The 15,181-nt window shown below is 45.3% G+C and overlaps 1 protein-coding gene across 7 annotated transcripts in view; it reads left to right on the forward strand.

Annotated features, from left to right (window-relative positions):
• The window catches only part of LOC115176657 (focal adhesion kinase 1), a 142,604-nt gene that overhangs the window by 29,904 nt on the left and 97,519 nt on the right, over positions 1–15,181 (forward strand). For 6 of the 7 annotated variants that reach the window (XM_029736809.1, XM_029736804.1, XM_029736803.1 and 3 more), the window contains 2 exons: positions 5,326–5,534; positions 14,700–14,866. In XM_029736809.1, the coding sequence (XP_029592669.1) occupies positions 5,361–5,534; positions 14,700–14,866 (341 nt within the window). In that variant the 5' untranslated portion in view covers positions 5,326–5,360. Of the gene's footprint in view, positions 1–4,294; positions 4,399–5,325; positions 5,535–14,699; positions 14,867–15,181 lie in introns of those variants that run through there. The other variant, XM_029736806.1, reaches the window with a different exon arrangement.

The following is a 15,181-nucleotide window of genomic DNA, read 5'->3' on the forward strand; positions in this document are numbered from 1 at the left end:
ACATCAAAAAGCGTGAAGACTTCTGCCGGAAGCCCATACACGCCGCAGCGTACATGTTGGACCCCAAGTATGCTGGCAAGAGCATCCTGTCTGGTACAGAGATCAACAAGACCTATGGTGTCATCACTACCGTGTCTCGCCACCTTGTCCTGGATGAGGGCAAGGTTCTTGGCAGTCTGGCGAAGTACAAGTCCAAGCAAGGGCTTTGGGATGGAGATGCAATATGGCAGTCGTGCCAACATATCTCATCATCCATTTGGTGGAAGGGACTATGTGGATCTGAGGCTCTTTCCCCTGTTGCCTCCATCATCCTTCAAATCCCACCAACATCAGCCGTCTCAGCGCGCAACTGGTTGTTGTTTGGGAACACACACACCAAAGCACACAACAGGCTGACAAATACAAGGGTTGAAAAATTGGTGGCCATCCAGGCAAATTTGAGGCTTTTTGAGTCTGACAACGAGCCATCCTCAACAAGGTTGGAAAGTGACAGTGAAGATGAGGCCTCAGAGTCTGATGTTCAAGAGGTGGACATTGAGGAGGTCCAGGGAGAAGACATGGAAGCCTGAGAGGAAGACAACCAAAGCTTTAGTTTCTAGACTATCATTTTACAGATGTATGTTGAAAACGTTTTTGGGAGATGCGATGGATCATTGGGGATCATTAGATATCCCCTTTCTTTTGTTGTTCATTGAAATCATCCCATTTGAAGAGTCAACTCATTTAATTAAAGTTCAATTCGTAACTAAATTGTTTTTTTATTTCTATTAGAAGGATTTAATCATTTACAATTATGTGTACTTATGATGATGTAAAAGGTTTCTGTTTCTGTCTCCATATGATATGGTAAATATATCCAATGCAAAAAACATCTACATTTAAATGGAATTCATATTCATTTGCATATATTTCTGTTCATTCCCATTAATTCCCATATTGTCCCGTTAATTCCAACGGAAAGTTTACACCTCTGAATATTCCCCAAAATGTGCAACCCTAGTCTTGACTCTCTGTGGTCACTAAAGATCCCATGGCACTTATTGTTTGAGTATGTGTCTTAACCTTGGTGTCTTGGCTATTCCCCATCTGGCCCTCATACCATCATGGTCACCTAATCATCCCCAGCTTCCAATTAGCTCATTCATCCCTGTAACTATTCTCCAGGTTGTTGCTGTGTTTGAAAACGTGTTCTCAGTCAACTTACCTGGTAAAATAAGGAATAAATCAAATAGTCTATATGTTCAAACAGGACTGGATACCAGACCTGATTCCCCCTAGTCAGAGTAGGCCGATGAAATGAATCCATCGGCTGCACAGCAAGCAGTTGGGTGAGGTCCTTTCCCTTCAGGACTAGAATTAACAGCCCTGTTCTACATGTCTATGTTTTCTAACTAAGGTTTTGAGACCATGCATTCATTACCTTCTTAGAAATATTGACTTTTGTGTCTGTGTCTGTGTGTGTGTGTGTGTGTGCGTGCATACACATGTCTTTCTCTCTGAATGAAGATGGTTGTATGTTGAACCTTAAGATAACTGTACAGGTGTCCAGTTGCAGCTTGTCCCTCTGCCTTGCACCATGCTTGTTTGAATTAAACACTTCCTCTCGGTAGAAAATGTACTCACATGCCTCCAAATCTAGTTCCTATTTCCGATTTCCTAGAAGACCATGATCAAACCCTCCCTGCTGAAAGGGCCCTCCCTGGAGATAGCCTGGCCTAGCTGCTGAACGGGCCCTCCCTGGAGATAGCCTGGCCTAGCTGCTGAACGGGCCCTTCCTGGAGATAGCCTGGCCTAGCTGCTGAAAGGGCCCTCCCTGGAGATAGCCTGGCCTAGCTGCTGAACGGGCCCTTCCTGGAGATAGACTGGCCTAGCTGCTGAACGGGCCCTCCCTGGAGATAGCCTGGCCTAGCTGCTGAACGGGCCCTTCCTGGAGATAGCCTGCCCTAGCTGCTGAACGGGCCCTCCCTGGAGATAGCCTGGCCTAGCTGCTGAACGGGCCCTCCCTGGAGATAGCCTGGCCTAGCTGCTGAACGGGCCCTTCCTGGAGATAGCCTGGCCTAGCTGCTGAACGGGCCCTTCCTGGAGATAGCCTGGCCTAGCTGCTGAACGGGCGCTCTGTGATTTCGGAAAAAGGCCATGTTTTTCTTCAACACATCGAAACAGTGGAACAGAAATCTATGGTTGTTCAGTAGTGCTGATGAAGTGCTGTTTGACTCTCATTGGTATTGACACGTGTTGTTATAGCAGCGTTGCTCTGGCCAATGTGGGCTCAGACTACTGTCAGTAACTAACCTAGAGAGAAGACTGCAGTCCCACAGTCAATCCCTCCGAGCCACCAAGACACTGTTACACAATCTCTTTAGGATGAGACTACAGTACAACTAGAGTAATGAGGTCAATACTCTCACGAGCTAGACAGATAGTGGGCTACTCTATTAACTATATTATCCAAGCTTATATACCAAGCTTTGTCCATACTACAAGGAAATGAATAATTAATTTGATAACTAAACATCCCACGGCAATGACCTGATGTCAACATCAAATCAACATCTATTTTGATTGATGTTGGATTGAGTTGAAATAACGAGGAAACAATGTTGGCATGTTTTACCCTGAGGGATAACAACTAGGCTATTATTATCCTATTATCCTATTAGCAGCCTGTTATTATTAGGCTGATATTATTAATGGGATAACCCAGAGTGAGTTGTATCAAGTTGATGTACAGTAATTGAGACATATATGTCAGTCTTACAATCAAATGAGTGTTATTTGGGGAGTCTGTGGGGACAACATTAAATCTCTGTCCTCTCCTGTATCACCCCTGTTAACCATCTCTCTCATCTCCTAGTCTACTGGCCCTCCAGCCTCTCAGTCACTACTCAGTCTGTGTCCCATAATGATTAGCCTAACCTGGTAAAGGTCTTTCAGAAACTATAGTAGGGGAATTGACTGAGGCAGTCAGTAGACAGACATGCTAGAAAGTTCCTGATAATGTTGACAGAAGGTTTATTTAGTAGGGCTATTTAAGGGCTGTTTGATTAGGTAATGTGTGTTTACTTCAATAGTTTACCTTAGGGTAGCACTATGTTGACTCAATTAGTCACAATAACAACTAAGCCTTAAAGATGTTTGACATGAAGTCATGTATCATTCTTCCATACAGTAGGTTCACTCAAGGAGCTTTGTCAGTATGATGAGGCATTTTGTCAAGTCGGCTAATCTCATAAACGTTTCCCGGCAGGTATAACTTTGTCTTCTATGAAAGGGTTCTTGGTTTTTCCATCAGATAATCACCTACTTTCCTCTCTGTGCTGACCTGCCTCTGTAACTAACCCTGCGGTGTGTGTGTGTGTGTGTGTGTGCGTGAGCGTGTGTGTGTGTGTGTGTGTGTGTGTGAGAGAGAGAGAGAGAGAGAGAGAGAGTCTCTCAGTTAGAGGTGACTGTAGGTCAATCCGTAAAGAACTAGCAGAGTCAGCAGATAGGCTAGGCTATACTTCCCCCCTCATCACTGTCCTTGTGCCTGCTCTGCTGACTACTGACTGACTGGCTGACTACTGACTGGCTGACTAACTGCAGCCTGGCTGAGTGCTGACTACTGACTGGCTGACTGCAGACTGGCTGACTGCAGCCTGGCTGACTGCTGACTGGCTGACTGCAGCCTGGCTGACTGGCTGACTGCTCTGTGCTGTCATTATCAGTCAGGAAGAGAGAGGAACTATGTTGTGTTGCAGAGAGGACTCTGGCCTCGCCCCCCTCAGCTCAGTCCAGGAAGAGCTCTACCATGAAACAGCAGTGACATGTTGATCACAGCACAGGCTTCTCCTCTTCTCAGCCAGGAAGAGCTCTGTGCCGTGTGAGGAGACAGGAGTGATGACTCACTGTGGCTCCTGAGCGGACAGGACGCATTGTGATAACCAGGATGTGACGTGACTGGACAGGAAAGACGTGAATGTGTTGTTCACTTTGCATGTGTGTGTATGGGAAAGAGTGAGAGGAATGTGTGGGAATGCTCGACTGTGTAACCTAGTGGACATACTGTACTGTGTAACTTAGTGGACATACTGTACTGTGTAACTTAGTGGACATACTGTACTGTGTAACCTAGTGGACATACTGTACTGTGTAACCTAGTGGACATACTCTACTGTGTAACCTAGTTGACATACTGTACTGTGTAACCTAGTGGACATACTGTAGTGTGTAACCTAGTGGACATACTGTACTGTGTAACCTAGTGGACATACTCTACTGTGTAACCTAGTTGACATACTGTACTGTGTAACCTAGTGGACATACTGTACTGTGTAACCTAGTGTGCTGTTGCTATAGCACTAATGTTGTCACTACGGAACTCTACAGTGGAGTGTACCTGCTGGCCCTTCATCAGTAAAGGTAGGAGGAGTGACTGATTGGACTGTTGTTGCTGTGCTGGTGTTAGATCAGAATAGTAGTGTTTGAATTGAGTTTGACAGGAGTTTATTAAAGAACAACTCTGAAAGGAAGTTGTCCAGTCGTGGGCTCAAATGAACCAGTTGTGTTTGTACTAATCTCCATTGCTTCAATGTTGTCTGACTGATTGTCAAGAGTTAGGATATTTACGTCTGTCTTCATACATGTGTTCTGCCTGGGTTACCAGAAAGTAACATTGAGGAGGTAGACATCTGAGAATGTGCGTGTTTTTGGTGTTGAGTAAGGGCAGGTTTTCCTGTGGTGCTCTATACTAGTGATGTTGCCAACAGCAGATACAGTCAGGAAGGCTGAGGAATGTCACTGAGTAGCTCTGGGTCAGTCTTCCAAAACACTAGAAAAGCCATGTTTTAACAAGCAAAGCGGTACTGTCTTGGCTGTACCTATTACCATACACACACACACACACACACACACACACACACACACACACACCAAATTTCACCCCTGACCGTTTCTACCACAATCCAAACAGCTTATATATAATGGCCCCAGTTTGTGGTTCATGAGGAGGGTTGTTGTAATGCTGGCAGTGCTTCTGACAGCGCTGCTCCCTGCTCACTGTCCAAAGCCACCCAGCTGTCTGGCCAAACTACTGTAGCAAGCCCAGCTCAGTCCACTTCAGCCTGCAGACCTCACTGTTATCTGTCAGTCTGTCCAGCCATCCGTTTGTCTGTTCTATTCTCTCCAGTCCACTTTTGTTACTGTTACAGATGAAGTTATAATGGTGAGAAAGTTCCACAGTCGTCTAGTGTGAATTCACCAGAAGCCCTCCCTCCCTCCGTCTCCGATATCTCTCTTTACATCCCTGCTCTCTCTCTCTTTCTCTCCCCTCTGTCTCCCTACCTTCAGAATATGACAGACAGCTAGCCCCCACCAAAGGAAGCATGGCGTCAGCGTACCTGGACCCCAACCTGAACCACCATGCTGGGTTGGGCGGTGGGGTGTCGAAGCCGGGGACAATGGACCGCGTGCTCAAGATCCACCACTACTTGGAGAGCAACAGTGAACCATCCACCTGGGCCAGCCACATCCGCCACGGAGATGCCACTGACGTCAGGGTGAGCTGAGCAGCTGATTGGGTTAAACACAGTTTACCACAGTTACAGCAACTATGCTTCTTTAAGTTACTGTCTGTATAGTCTGTCCCTATCATCCGTACAGTAGGCCGGAGGTGAGCATTCATCAAATCATTTGGGTTCCGAGATTACAGTCTGTAATATGACTGTTCAAGACAATAGTACTGCTATGGGGAATACAGAGGTATGTATTTGTAGTTTTACCAACTAGACAGACAGTTACCCATCTACTCTACTTACTAGACAGACAGACAGACAGACAGACAGACAGACAGACAGACAGACAGACAGACAGACAGACAGACAGACAGACAGACAGACAGACAGACAGACAGACAGACAGACAGTTACCCATCAACTCTACCTACTAGACAGACAGTTACCCATCTACTCTACCTACTAGACAGACAGTTACCCATCTACTCTACCTACTAGACAGACAGACAGACAGTTACCCATCTACTCTACCAACTAGACAGACAGTTACCCATCTACTCTACCTACTAGACAGACAGACAGTTACCCATCTACTCTACCAACTAGACAGACAGACAGACAGTTACCCATCTACTCTACTTACTAGACAGACAGACAGACAGTTACCCATCTACTCTACCTACTAGACAGACAGTTACCCATCTACTCTACCTACTAGACAGACAGTTACCCATCTACTCTACCTACTAGACAGACAGACAGTTACCCATCTACTCTACCTACTAGACAGACAGTTACCCATCTACTCTACCTACTAGACAGACAGTTACCCATCTACTCTACCTACTAGACAGACAGACAGTTACCCATCTACTCTACCTACTAGACAGACAGTTACCCATCTACTCTACTTACTAGACAGACAGACAGTTACCCATCTACTCTACCAACTAGACAGACAGTTACCCATCTACTCTACCTACTAGACAGACAGTTACCCATCTACTCTACCTACTAGACAGACAGTTACCTATCAACTCTATCTACTAGACAGACAGTTACCCGTCTACTCTACCTACTAGACAGACAGTTACCCATCTACTCTACCAACTAGACAGACAGTTACCTATCAACTCTATCTACTAGACAGACAGTTACCCGTCTACTCTACCTACTAGACAGACAGTTACCCGTCTACTCTACCTACTAGACAGACAGTTACCCATCTACTCTACCAACTAGACAGACAGTTACCCATCTACTCTACCTACTAGACAGACAGTTACCCATCTACTCTACTTACTAGACAGACAGTTACCCATCTACTCTACCAACTAGACAGACAGTTACCCATCTACTCTACCTACTAGACAGACAGTTACCCATCTACTCTACTTACTAGACAGACAGTTACCCATCTACTCTACCTACTAGACAGACAGTTACCCATCTACTCTACCTACTAGACAGACAGACAGACAGTTACCCATCTACTCTACCTACTAGACAGACAGTTACCCATCTACTCTACCTACTAGACAGACAGACAGACAGTTACCCATCTACTCTACCAACTAGACAGACAGACAGTTACCCATCTACTCTACCTACTAGACAGACAGTTACCCATCTACTCTACCTACTAGACAGACAGACAGACAGTTACCCATCTACTCTACCAACTAGACAGACAGACAGTTACCCATCTACTCTACTTACTAGACAGACAGACAGTTACCCATCTACTCTACCAACTAGACAGACAGACAGTTACCCATCTACTCTACCAACTAGACAGACAGACAGTTACCCATCTACTCTATCAACTAGACAGACAGTTACCCATCTACTCTACCTACTAGACAGACAGTTACCCATCTACTCTACCAACTAGACAGACAGACAGACAGTTACCCATCTACTCTACCTACTAGACAGACAGTTACCCATCTACTCTACCTACTAGACAGACAGACAGTTACCCATCTACTCTACCTACTAGACAGACAGTTACCCATCTACTCTACCTACTAGACAGACAGACAGACAGTTACCCATCTACTCTACCTACTAGACAGACAGACATATAGTTACCCATCTACTCTACCTACTAGACAGACAGTTACCCATCTACTCTACCTACTAGACAGACAGACAGTTACCAATCTACTCTACCTACTAGACAGACAGACAGACAGACAGTTACCCATCTACTCTACCTACTAGACAGACAGTTACCCATCTACTCTACTTACTAGACAGACAGTTACCCATCTACTCTACCAACTAGACAGACAGACATATAGTTACCCATCTACTCTACCTACTAGACAGACAGACAGTTACCAATCTACTCTACCTACTAGACAGACAGACATATAGTTACCCATCTACTCTACCTACTAGACAGACAGACAGTTACCAATCTACTCTACCTACTAGACAGACAGTTACCCATCTACTCTACCTACTAGACAGACAGACATATAGTTACCCATCTACTCTACCTACTAGACAGACAGACAGTTACCAATCTACTCTACCTACTAGACAGACAGACAGACAGACAGTTACCCATCTACTCTATCTACTAGACAGACAGTTACCCATCTACTCTACTTACTAGACAGACAGTTACCCGTCTACTCTACTTACTAGACAGACAGTTACCCATCTACTCTACCAACTAGACAGACAGTTACCTATCAACTCTATCTACTAGACAGACAGACAGACAGTTACCTATCAACTCTACCTACTAGACAGACAGACAGTTACTTATCAACGAAATTACCACAACTACAATACCTCTTTCGCCATCTGGCCCGGTCCCTTCGTCGACACGGCTCCCCGCCGTACCACCACGACTGGTCTGCAGACCGTAATTCCATCAGCTGTGCCTTCAACCGGCCTTTGCCAGGCGACGGAGCAGACGCTTCTACTTACCCCGGACTGCTAACTTTAAATGCTGTGTCTCCCGCTGCTAGTGCAGTAACGACTACCTAGCGGCTTCCCTGTTTCATCTACACTGGACCCTATACTTGGTTACATAAATGATGCCTGCTGGACTGTTCATTTATCACTGTACTCCACTTTGTTTACCTTTGTTTATCTGTCGGCCCTAGCCCCGAACTCAGGCCCTATGTGTAGTTAACCGACCCTCCATGCCCATTCATCGCCATTTTACCTGTTGTTGTTGTCTTAGCTGATTAGCTGTTGTTGTTTTACCTGTTGTTGACTTAGCTAGCTCTCCCAATCAACACCTGTGATTGCTTTATGCCTCGCTTGATGTCTCTCTCAAATGTCAATATGCCTTGTATGCTGTTGTTTAGGATAATTATCATTGTTTTAGTTTACTGCGGAGCCCCTAGTCCCACTGTACATGCCTTAGATACCTCCTTTGTCCCACCTCCCACACATGCGATGACCTCACCCATTATAACCAGCATGTCCAGAGATGCAACCTCTTTTGTCATCACTCAGTGCCTGGGCTTACCTCCACTGTACCCGCACCCCACCATACCCCTGTCTGCACATTATGCCCTGAATCTATTCTACCACGCCCAGCAATCTGCTCCTTTTATTCTCTGTCCCCAACGCACTAGACGACCAGTTTTGCTAGCCTTTAGCCGTACCCTCATCCTACTCCTCCTCTATTCCTCGGGTGATGTGGAGGCTAAACCCAGGCCCTGCGTGTCCCCAGGCACTCTCATTTGTTGACTTCTGTAATCGAAAAAGCCTTGGTTTCATGCATGTTAACATCAGAAGCCTTCTCCCTAAGTTTGTTTTACTCACTGCTTTAGCACACTCCGCCAACCCTGATGTCCTTGCCGTGTCTGAATCCTGGCTTAGGAAGGCCACCAAAAATTCTGAGATTTCCATACCCAACTACAACATTTTCCGTCAAGATAGAACTGCCAAAGCGGGAGGAGTTGCAATCTACTGCAGAGATAGCTTGCAAAGTTCTGTCATACTTTCCAGGTCTATGCCCAAACAGTTCGAACTTCTAATTAAAAAAATGTATCACGTAAATCTCTCACTGTTACCGCCTGTTATAGACCCCCCTCAGCTCCCAGCTGTGCCCTGGACACCATATGTGAATTGATTGCCCCCCATCTATCTTCAGAGTTCGTTCTGTTAGGTGACCTAAACTGGGATATGCTTAACACCGCAGCAGTCCTACAATCTAAGCTAGATGCCCTCAAACTCAAATTATCAAGGAAACCACCAGGTACAACCCTACATTCGTAAACATGGGCACCCTCATAGATATTATCCTGACCAACTTACCCTCCAAATATATCTCTACTGTTTTCAAACAGGATCTCAGCGATCACTGCCTAATTGCCTGCATCCGCTATGGGTCCGCGGTCAAACGACCACCCCTCATCACTGTCAAACGCTCCCCCCTCATCACTGTCAAATGCTCCCTAAAACACTTCTGCGAGCAGGCCTTTCTAATCGACCTGGCCCAGGTATCCTGGAAGGATATTGACCTCATCCCGTCAGTCGAGGATGCCTGGTCATTCTTTAAAAGTAATTTCCTCACCAACTTAAATAAGCATGCCCCTTTCAAAAAATGTAGAACTAAGAACAGATATAGCCCTTGGTTCACTCCAGACCTGACTGCCCTTGACCAGCACAAAAACATCCTGTGGCGGACTGCAATAGCATCGAATAGTCCCCGCGATATGCAACTGTTCAGGGAAGTCAGGAACCAATACATGCAGTCAGTCAGGAAAGCAAAAGCTAGCTTTTTCAAACAAAAATTTTGGGACACTGTAAAGTCCATGGAAAACAAGAGCACTTCCTCCCAGCTGCCCACTGCACTGAGGCAAGGCGACATGGTCACCACCGATAAATCCATGATAATCGAAGATTTCAATAAGCATTTCTCTACGGCTGGCCATGCTTTCCTCCTGGCTACCCCAACCCCGGCCAACAGCTCCGCACCCATCGTAGCTACTTGCCCGAGCCTCCCCAGCTTCTCCTTCACCCAAATCCAGATCGCAGATGTTCTGAAAGAGCTGCAAAACCTGGACCCGTACAAATCAGCTGGGCTAAACGATCTGGACCCTCTCTTTCTAAAATTATCCACTTCCATTGTTGCAACCCCTATTACCAGTCTGTTCAACCTCACTTTCGTTTCGTTCGAGATCCCTAAAGATTGGAAAGCTGCCGCGGTCATCCCTTTCTTCAAAGGGGGTGACACTCTAGACCCAAACTGTTACAGACCTATTTCCATCCTGCCCTGCCTCTCTAAAGTCTTTGAAAGATAAGTTAATAAACAGATCACTGACCATTTCGAATCCCACCGTACCTTCTCCGCTGTGCAATCCGGTTTCCGAGCTGGTTACGGGTGCACCTCAGCCACGCTCAAGGTACTAAATGATATCATAACCGCCATCGATAAAAGACAGTACTGTGCAGCTGTCTTCATCGACCTGGCCAAGGCTTTCGACTCTGTCAATCACCGTATTCTTATCGGCAGACTCAATAGCCTTGGTTTCTCAAATGACTGCCTCTCCTGGTTCACCAACTACTTTGCAGACAGAGTTCAATGTGTAAAATCAGAGGGCCTGTTGTCTGGACCTCTGGCAGTCTCAATGGGGGTACCACAGGGTTCAATTCTCGGGCCGATTCTTTTCTCTGTATATATCAACGATGTTTCTCTTGCTGCGGGTGATTCCCTGATCCACCTCTATGCAGACGACACCATTCTGTATACATCTGGCCCTTCTTTGGACACTGTGTTAACTAACCTCCAAATGAGCTTCAATGCCATACAACACTCCTTCTGTGGCCTCCAACTGCTCTTAAACACTAGCAAAACCAAATGCATGCTTTTCAACCGTTCACTGTCCGCACCCGCCCGCCCGACTAGCATCACTACTCGGGACGGTGGTGACCTAGAATACGTGGACAACTACAAATGCCTAGGTGTCTGGCTAGACTGTAAACTCTCCTTCCAGACTCATATCAAACATCTCCAATCCAAAATCAAATCTAGAATCGGCTTTCTATTTCGCAAACAAAGCCTCCTTCACTCACGCCAAACTTACCCTAGTAAAACTGACTATCCTACCGATCCTCGACTTCGGCGATGTCATCTACAAAATAGCTTCCAATACTCTACTCAGCAAATTGGATGCAGTCTATCACAGTGCCATCCATTTTGTTACCAAAGCGCCTTATACCACCCACCACTGCGACCTGTATGCTCTAGTCGGCTATACGCCCACGCTACATATTCGTCGCCAGACCCACTGTCTCCAAGTCATCTATTAGTCTATGCTAGGTAAAGCTCCGCCTTATCTCAGCTCACTGGTCACGATAACAACACCCACCCGTAGCACGCGCTCCAGCAGGTATATTTCACTGGTCATCCCCAAAGCCAACACCTACTTTGGCTGCCTTTCCTTCCAGTTCTCTGCTGCCAGTGACTGGAACAAATTGCAAAAATCGCTGAAGCTGGAGACTTTTATATTTCCCTCACTAACTTTAAACATCAGCTATCTGAGCAGCTAACCGATCGCTGCAGCTATACATAGTCCATCTGTAAATTGCCCACCCAATCTACCTACCTCATCCCCATATTGTTTTTATTTACTTTGCTGCCCTTTTGCACACCAGTATCACTACTTATGCACCATCATCATCTGCTCATCTATCACTTCAGTGTTAATCTGCTAAATTGTAATTACTTTGCTACTATGGCCTATTTATTGCCATACCTCCTCATGCCATTTGTACACACTGTATATAGACTTTCTTTTTTCTATTGTGTTATTGACTATATGCTTGTTTATTTCATGTGTAACTCTGTGTTGTTGTTTCTGTCGCACTGCTCTGCTTTATCTTGGCCAGGTTGCAGTTGTAAATGAGAACTTGTTCTCAACTAGCTTACCTGGTTAAATAAAGGTTAAATAAATAAATAAATAAAACAAAAAACAAACCACCTCTGCCTGCTAGATAGACAGACAGTTACCTATCAACATTCGGAGTGTCCCAAATGGCTCCCTGTTCCCTATACAGCCCTATAGTCGCTGGTCTAAAGTAGTGCACTATTGCTGCTTTTCAACTGTAACATCAGTGTTACACTAGTCTATACACCCTTATGGTATATTAGGGCAATTGTGTTTCTATAGCTAGGGCTGACATTGAGGCGTTGTGAGAAGGTGCTTTGTGAGAAGGTGTTAAAGTCCACAGTTTGCCATTGACATGTAAATGCAAGTTGAAAAGTACCAGAGTCCTGGCTTTGGCCCCAGGTGAGAGCAAGTCCGCCGGAGGCATTGCCCAGTGGGACACGGGTGCCGGCCTGCTTAAGGCTTCCAAATGGTTCCCAGCGAAAACAATTAGTAAGAGTTAGTGCATATATTATGATGACATTTTGTGCCGTTTTAGTTTGTTTTGGACTTCGGTAAGGGTTTTTCCGGCTGTTCAGGCACACAACATCTTTCTTGAGGCAAGCCGAAGTCAGTAGCTGAAGCCTAGGCCCCTTCATCGGTGATTGGTCAACAGTAGGCGTTCTTCAATAAAGTCTTTGTTGTCATTCAACGAGAGACGACCCGCAATTTTTATTTTGAGAAATACTGCACAAAACATCTTAATTAGATGTAAAATTGTGCAACCAAGATCTCCTCTGCATAAACGTCAAAATGAATGACAGATTTATTGAGTTATCTTAGATTAATTCTTACTATTTTGATTAAGTGTATACTTGCTATGGCGTCTCAAAATGGACAAACAGTACTATTGCGTTTTTTTTTCTAGTTTTTCAAGCAAAGGTTTTTTAAGGGAGTATGCGAGCACACTCATTCAGTTTGCCTAGATGACTTCAGGCTAGCCACCAGCCGAACTGAGGCATGCTAACGCCTTTAGATGGAAACAGAAAAGTTTGGGTAAAACACTGTATTGAAATGTGTCATATATAGGCAGTCATTTCAGACTCGAGCATGTCATTGTAGAAATCCCCTTATCACCTGGGTGATGTTCATTTAACATTTACATTTTAGTCATTTAGCAGACGCTCTTATCCAGAGTGATTTACGGGCGCAATTAGGGTTAAGTGCCTTGCACAAGGGCACATCGACAGATGTTTCAACCAGTCTACTCAGGGATTCGAACCAGCAACCTTTTGGTTACTGGCCCAATGCTCTTAACCGCTAGGCTACCTGCCGTTCAGTAGGGCGCACTGTAGCTACAATGTTTTGTAACGGAAAACGAAAACAAGTTTTTCTTATTAGACTGTAAGAGAGTTTAGGAGGTGAAAAGAATAGCTAGTTAACGAGGTGATTAAACAAGTGTTTCTTGGAAAAGATTCCAAAAGGCTTTGCTACCACATCTCTTCTGTTAGGTGTCTGGCTCTGTAATGGCAAAGCGCTTCATTTCAAAGTAGACTGCTTCTAATTTATGGTTCAATGGCCTCTAACTTCAATACCTGAAGTAGTGATGTCAGACGATGTTGAGGGATATAATGGAACATGTCATCCCTGAAAGAGATGGGGAGGTCTTCTCGTTAATCATTTTAACCAAGCGGGGGTGTCACTTCTCAGATTGTGTCATAAGCCCCACAGTGGCATTTCAATGATGGATTATTTAACCCGCCCTGCGCCCCTTCCCTTGCTTCCGCATGCAATGACAATCTCTTCCTGGAAGAGAGAGAGAGGACGATCTATCATTCAGTGTAACTCTGCCAAGCTTTTCTTTCTATTCTTTCTACTGTCATAGATAGATGGTTCCCCTGGAGTCCTCAAGTCACCCCTGGACTACAGGGATGGATGGGTGAATAGATGGTTCTCCTGAAGTCATCATGTCACCCCTGGACTACAGGGATGGATGGGCCAAGGAAGGCCTTCCCCACTGCTGTCTGTCACACTACCAATATGTCACTATGACTGCTATTCATGTATCTATATCTCCTGCCCTCTGAATCACAAACTACAATCTGTAGGACAATTCATTACTGTCAATTACTGTCAATCAAACTCTTCGTCCGCAAAGGGAATAGGGTGCCATTTGGAACACAGCCATACTGATCTTTTTAGGATTATGACTGACGTGTTGTTGATTGAATCTCATCTCTGAGTGATTCCTCCTCTAACCTCAGTGTGTATACTGTCTACACGTCTGTCCATTGACATTGACTGAAATTCATTTCAGAGTGACTCTATAGCCTAAGTGTGTGTCTACACATGTGTCCCCTGACAGGGTATCATCCAGAAGATAGCAGACATCCACAAGGTGAAGTGTGTTTCCTGTCTGGGCCTGCGTCTCAGCCACCTGCGCTCAGGGAACATCCACTGGCTGCACCCCGACATGGGGGTGTCCCGCGTCAGGGAGAGGTACGAGCTGCTCCACCCTCAGGACGAGTGGAGGTAAGAACTAGGACAGAGACATACTGTATGAAGCTATATTTACACTGCTGATCCCTGGTCCCAGTTCCGTCCGTGTGTGCTGTTTGACCAACTCCTATTGTCATTGTTGCGTTGGCAAGACAGCACAAACTGATCTGGGAGCAGGCTACATAGACACGTTGAAATACTGTATAAAGTCATTTTTTCACTGCTCTGTCACCTTAAAAGCCTTTACGCTGCCGCCTTTATGCATATTCGCTCTATGTAATTCTGCTTTAATATAAATATTCAAACACTTCCTATGAATACCATCGTCATAATGCATTATTAAGCGCA

Source organism: Salmo trutta, chromosome 37 (assembly GCF_901001165.1).
Source record: "Salmo trutta chromosome 37, fSalTru1.1, whole genome shotgun sequence".
Classification (NCBI taxonomy): Eukaryota; Metazoa; Chordata; class Actinopteri; order Salmoniformes; family Salmonidae; genus Salmo; species Salmo trutta.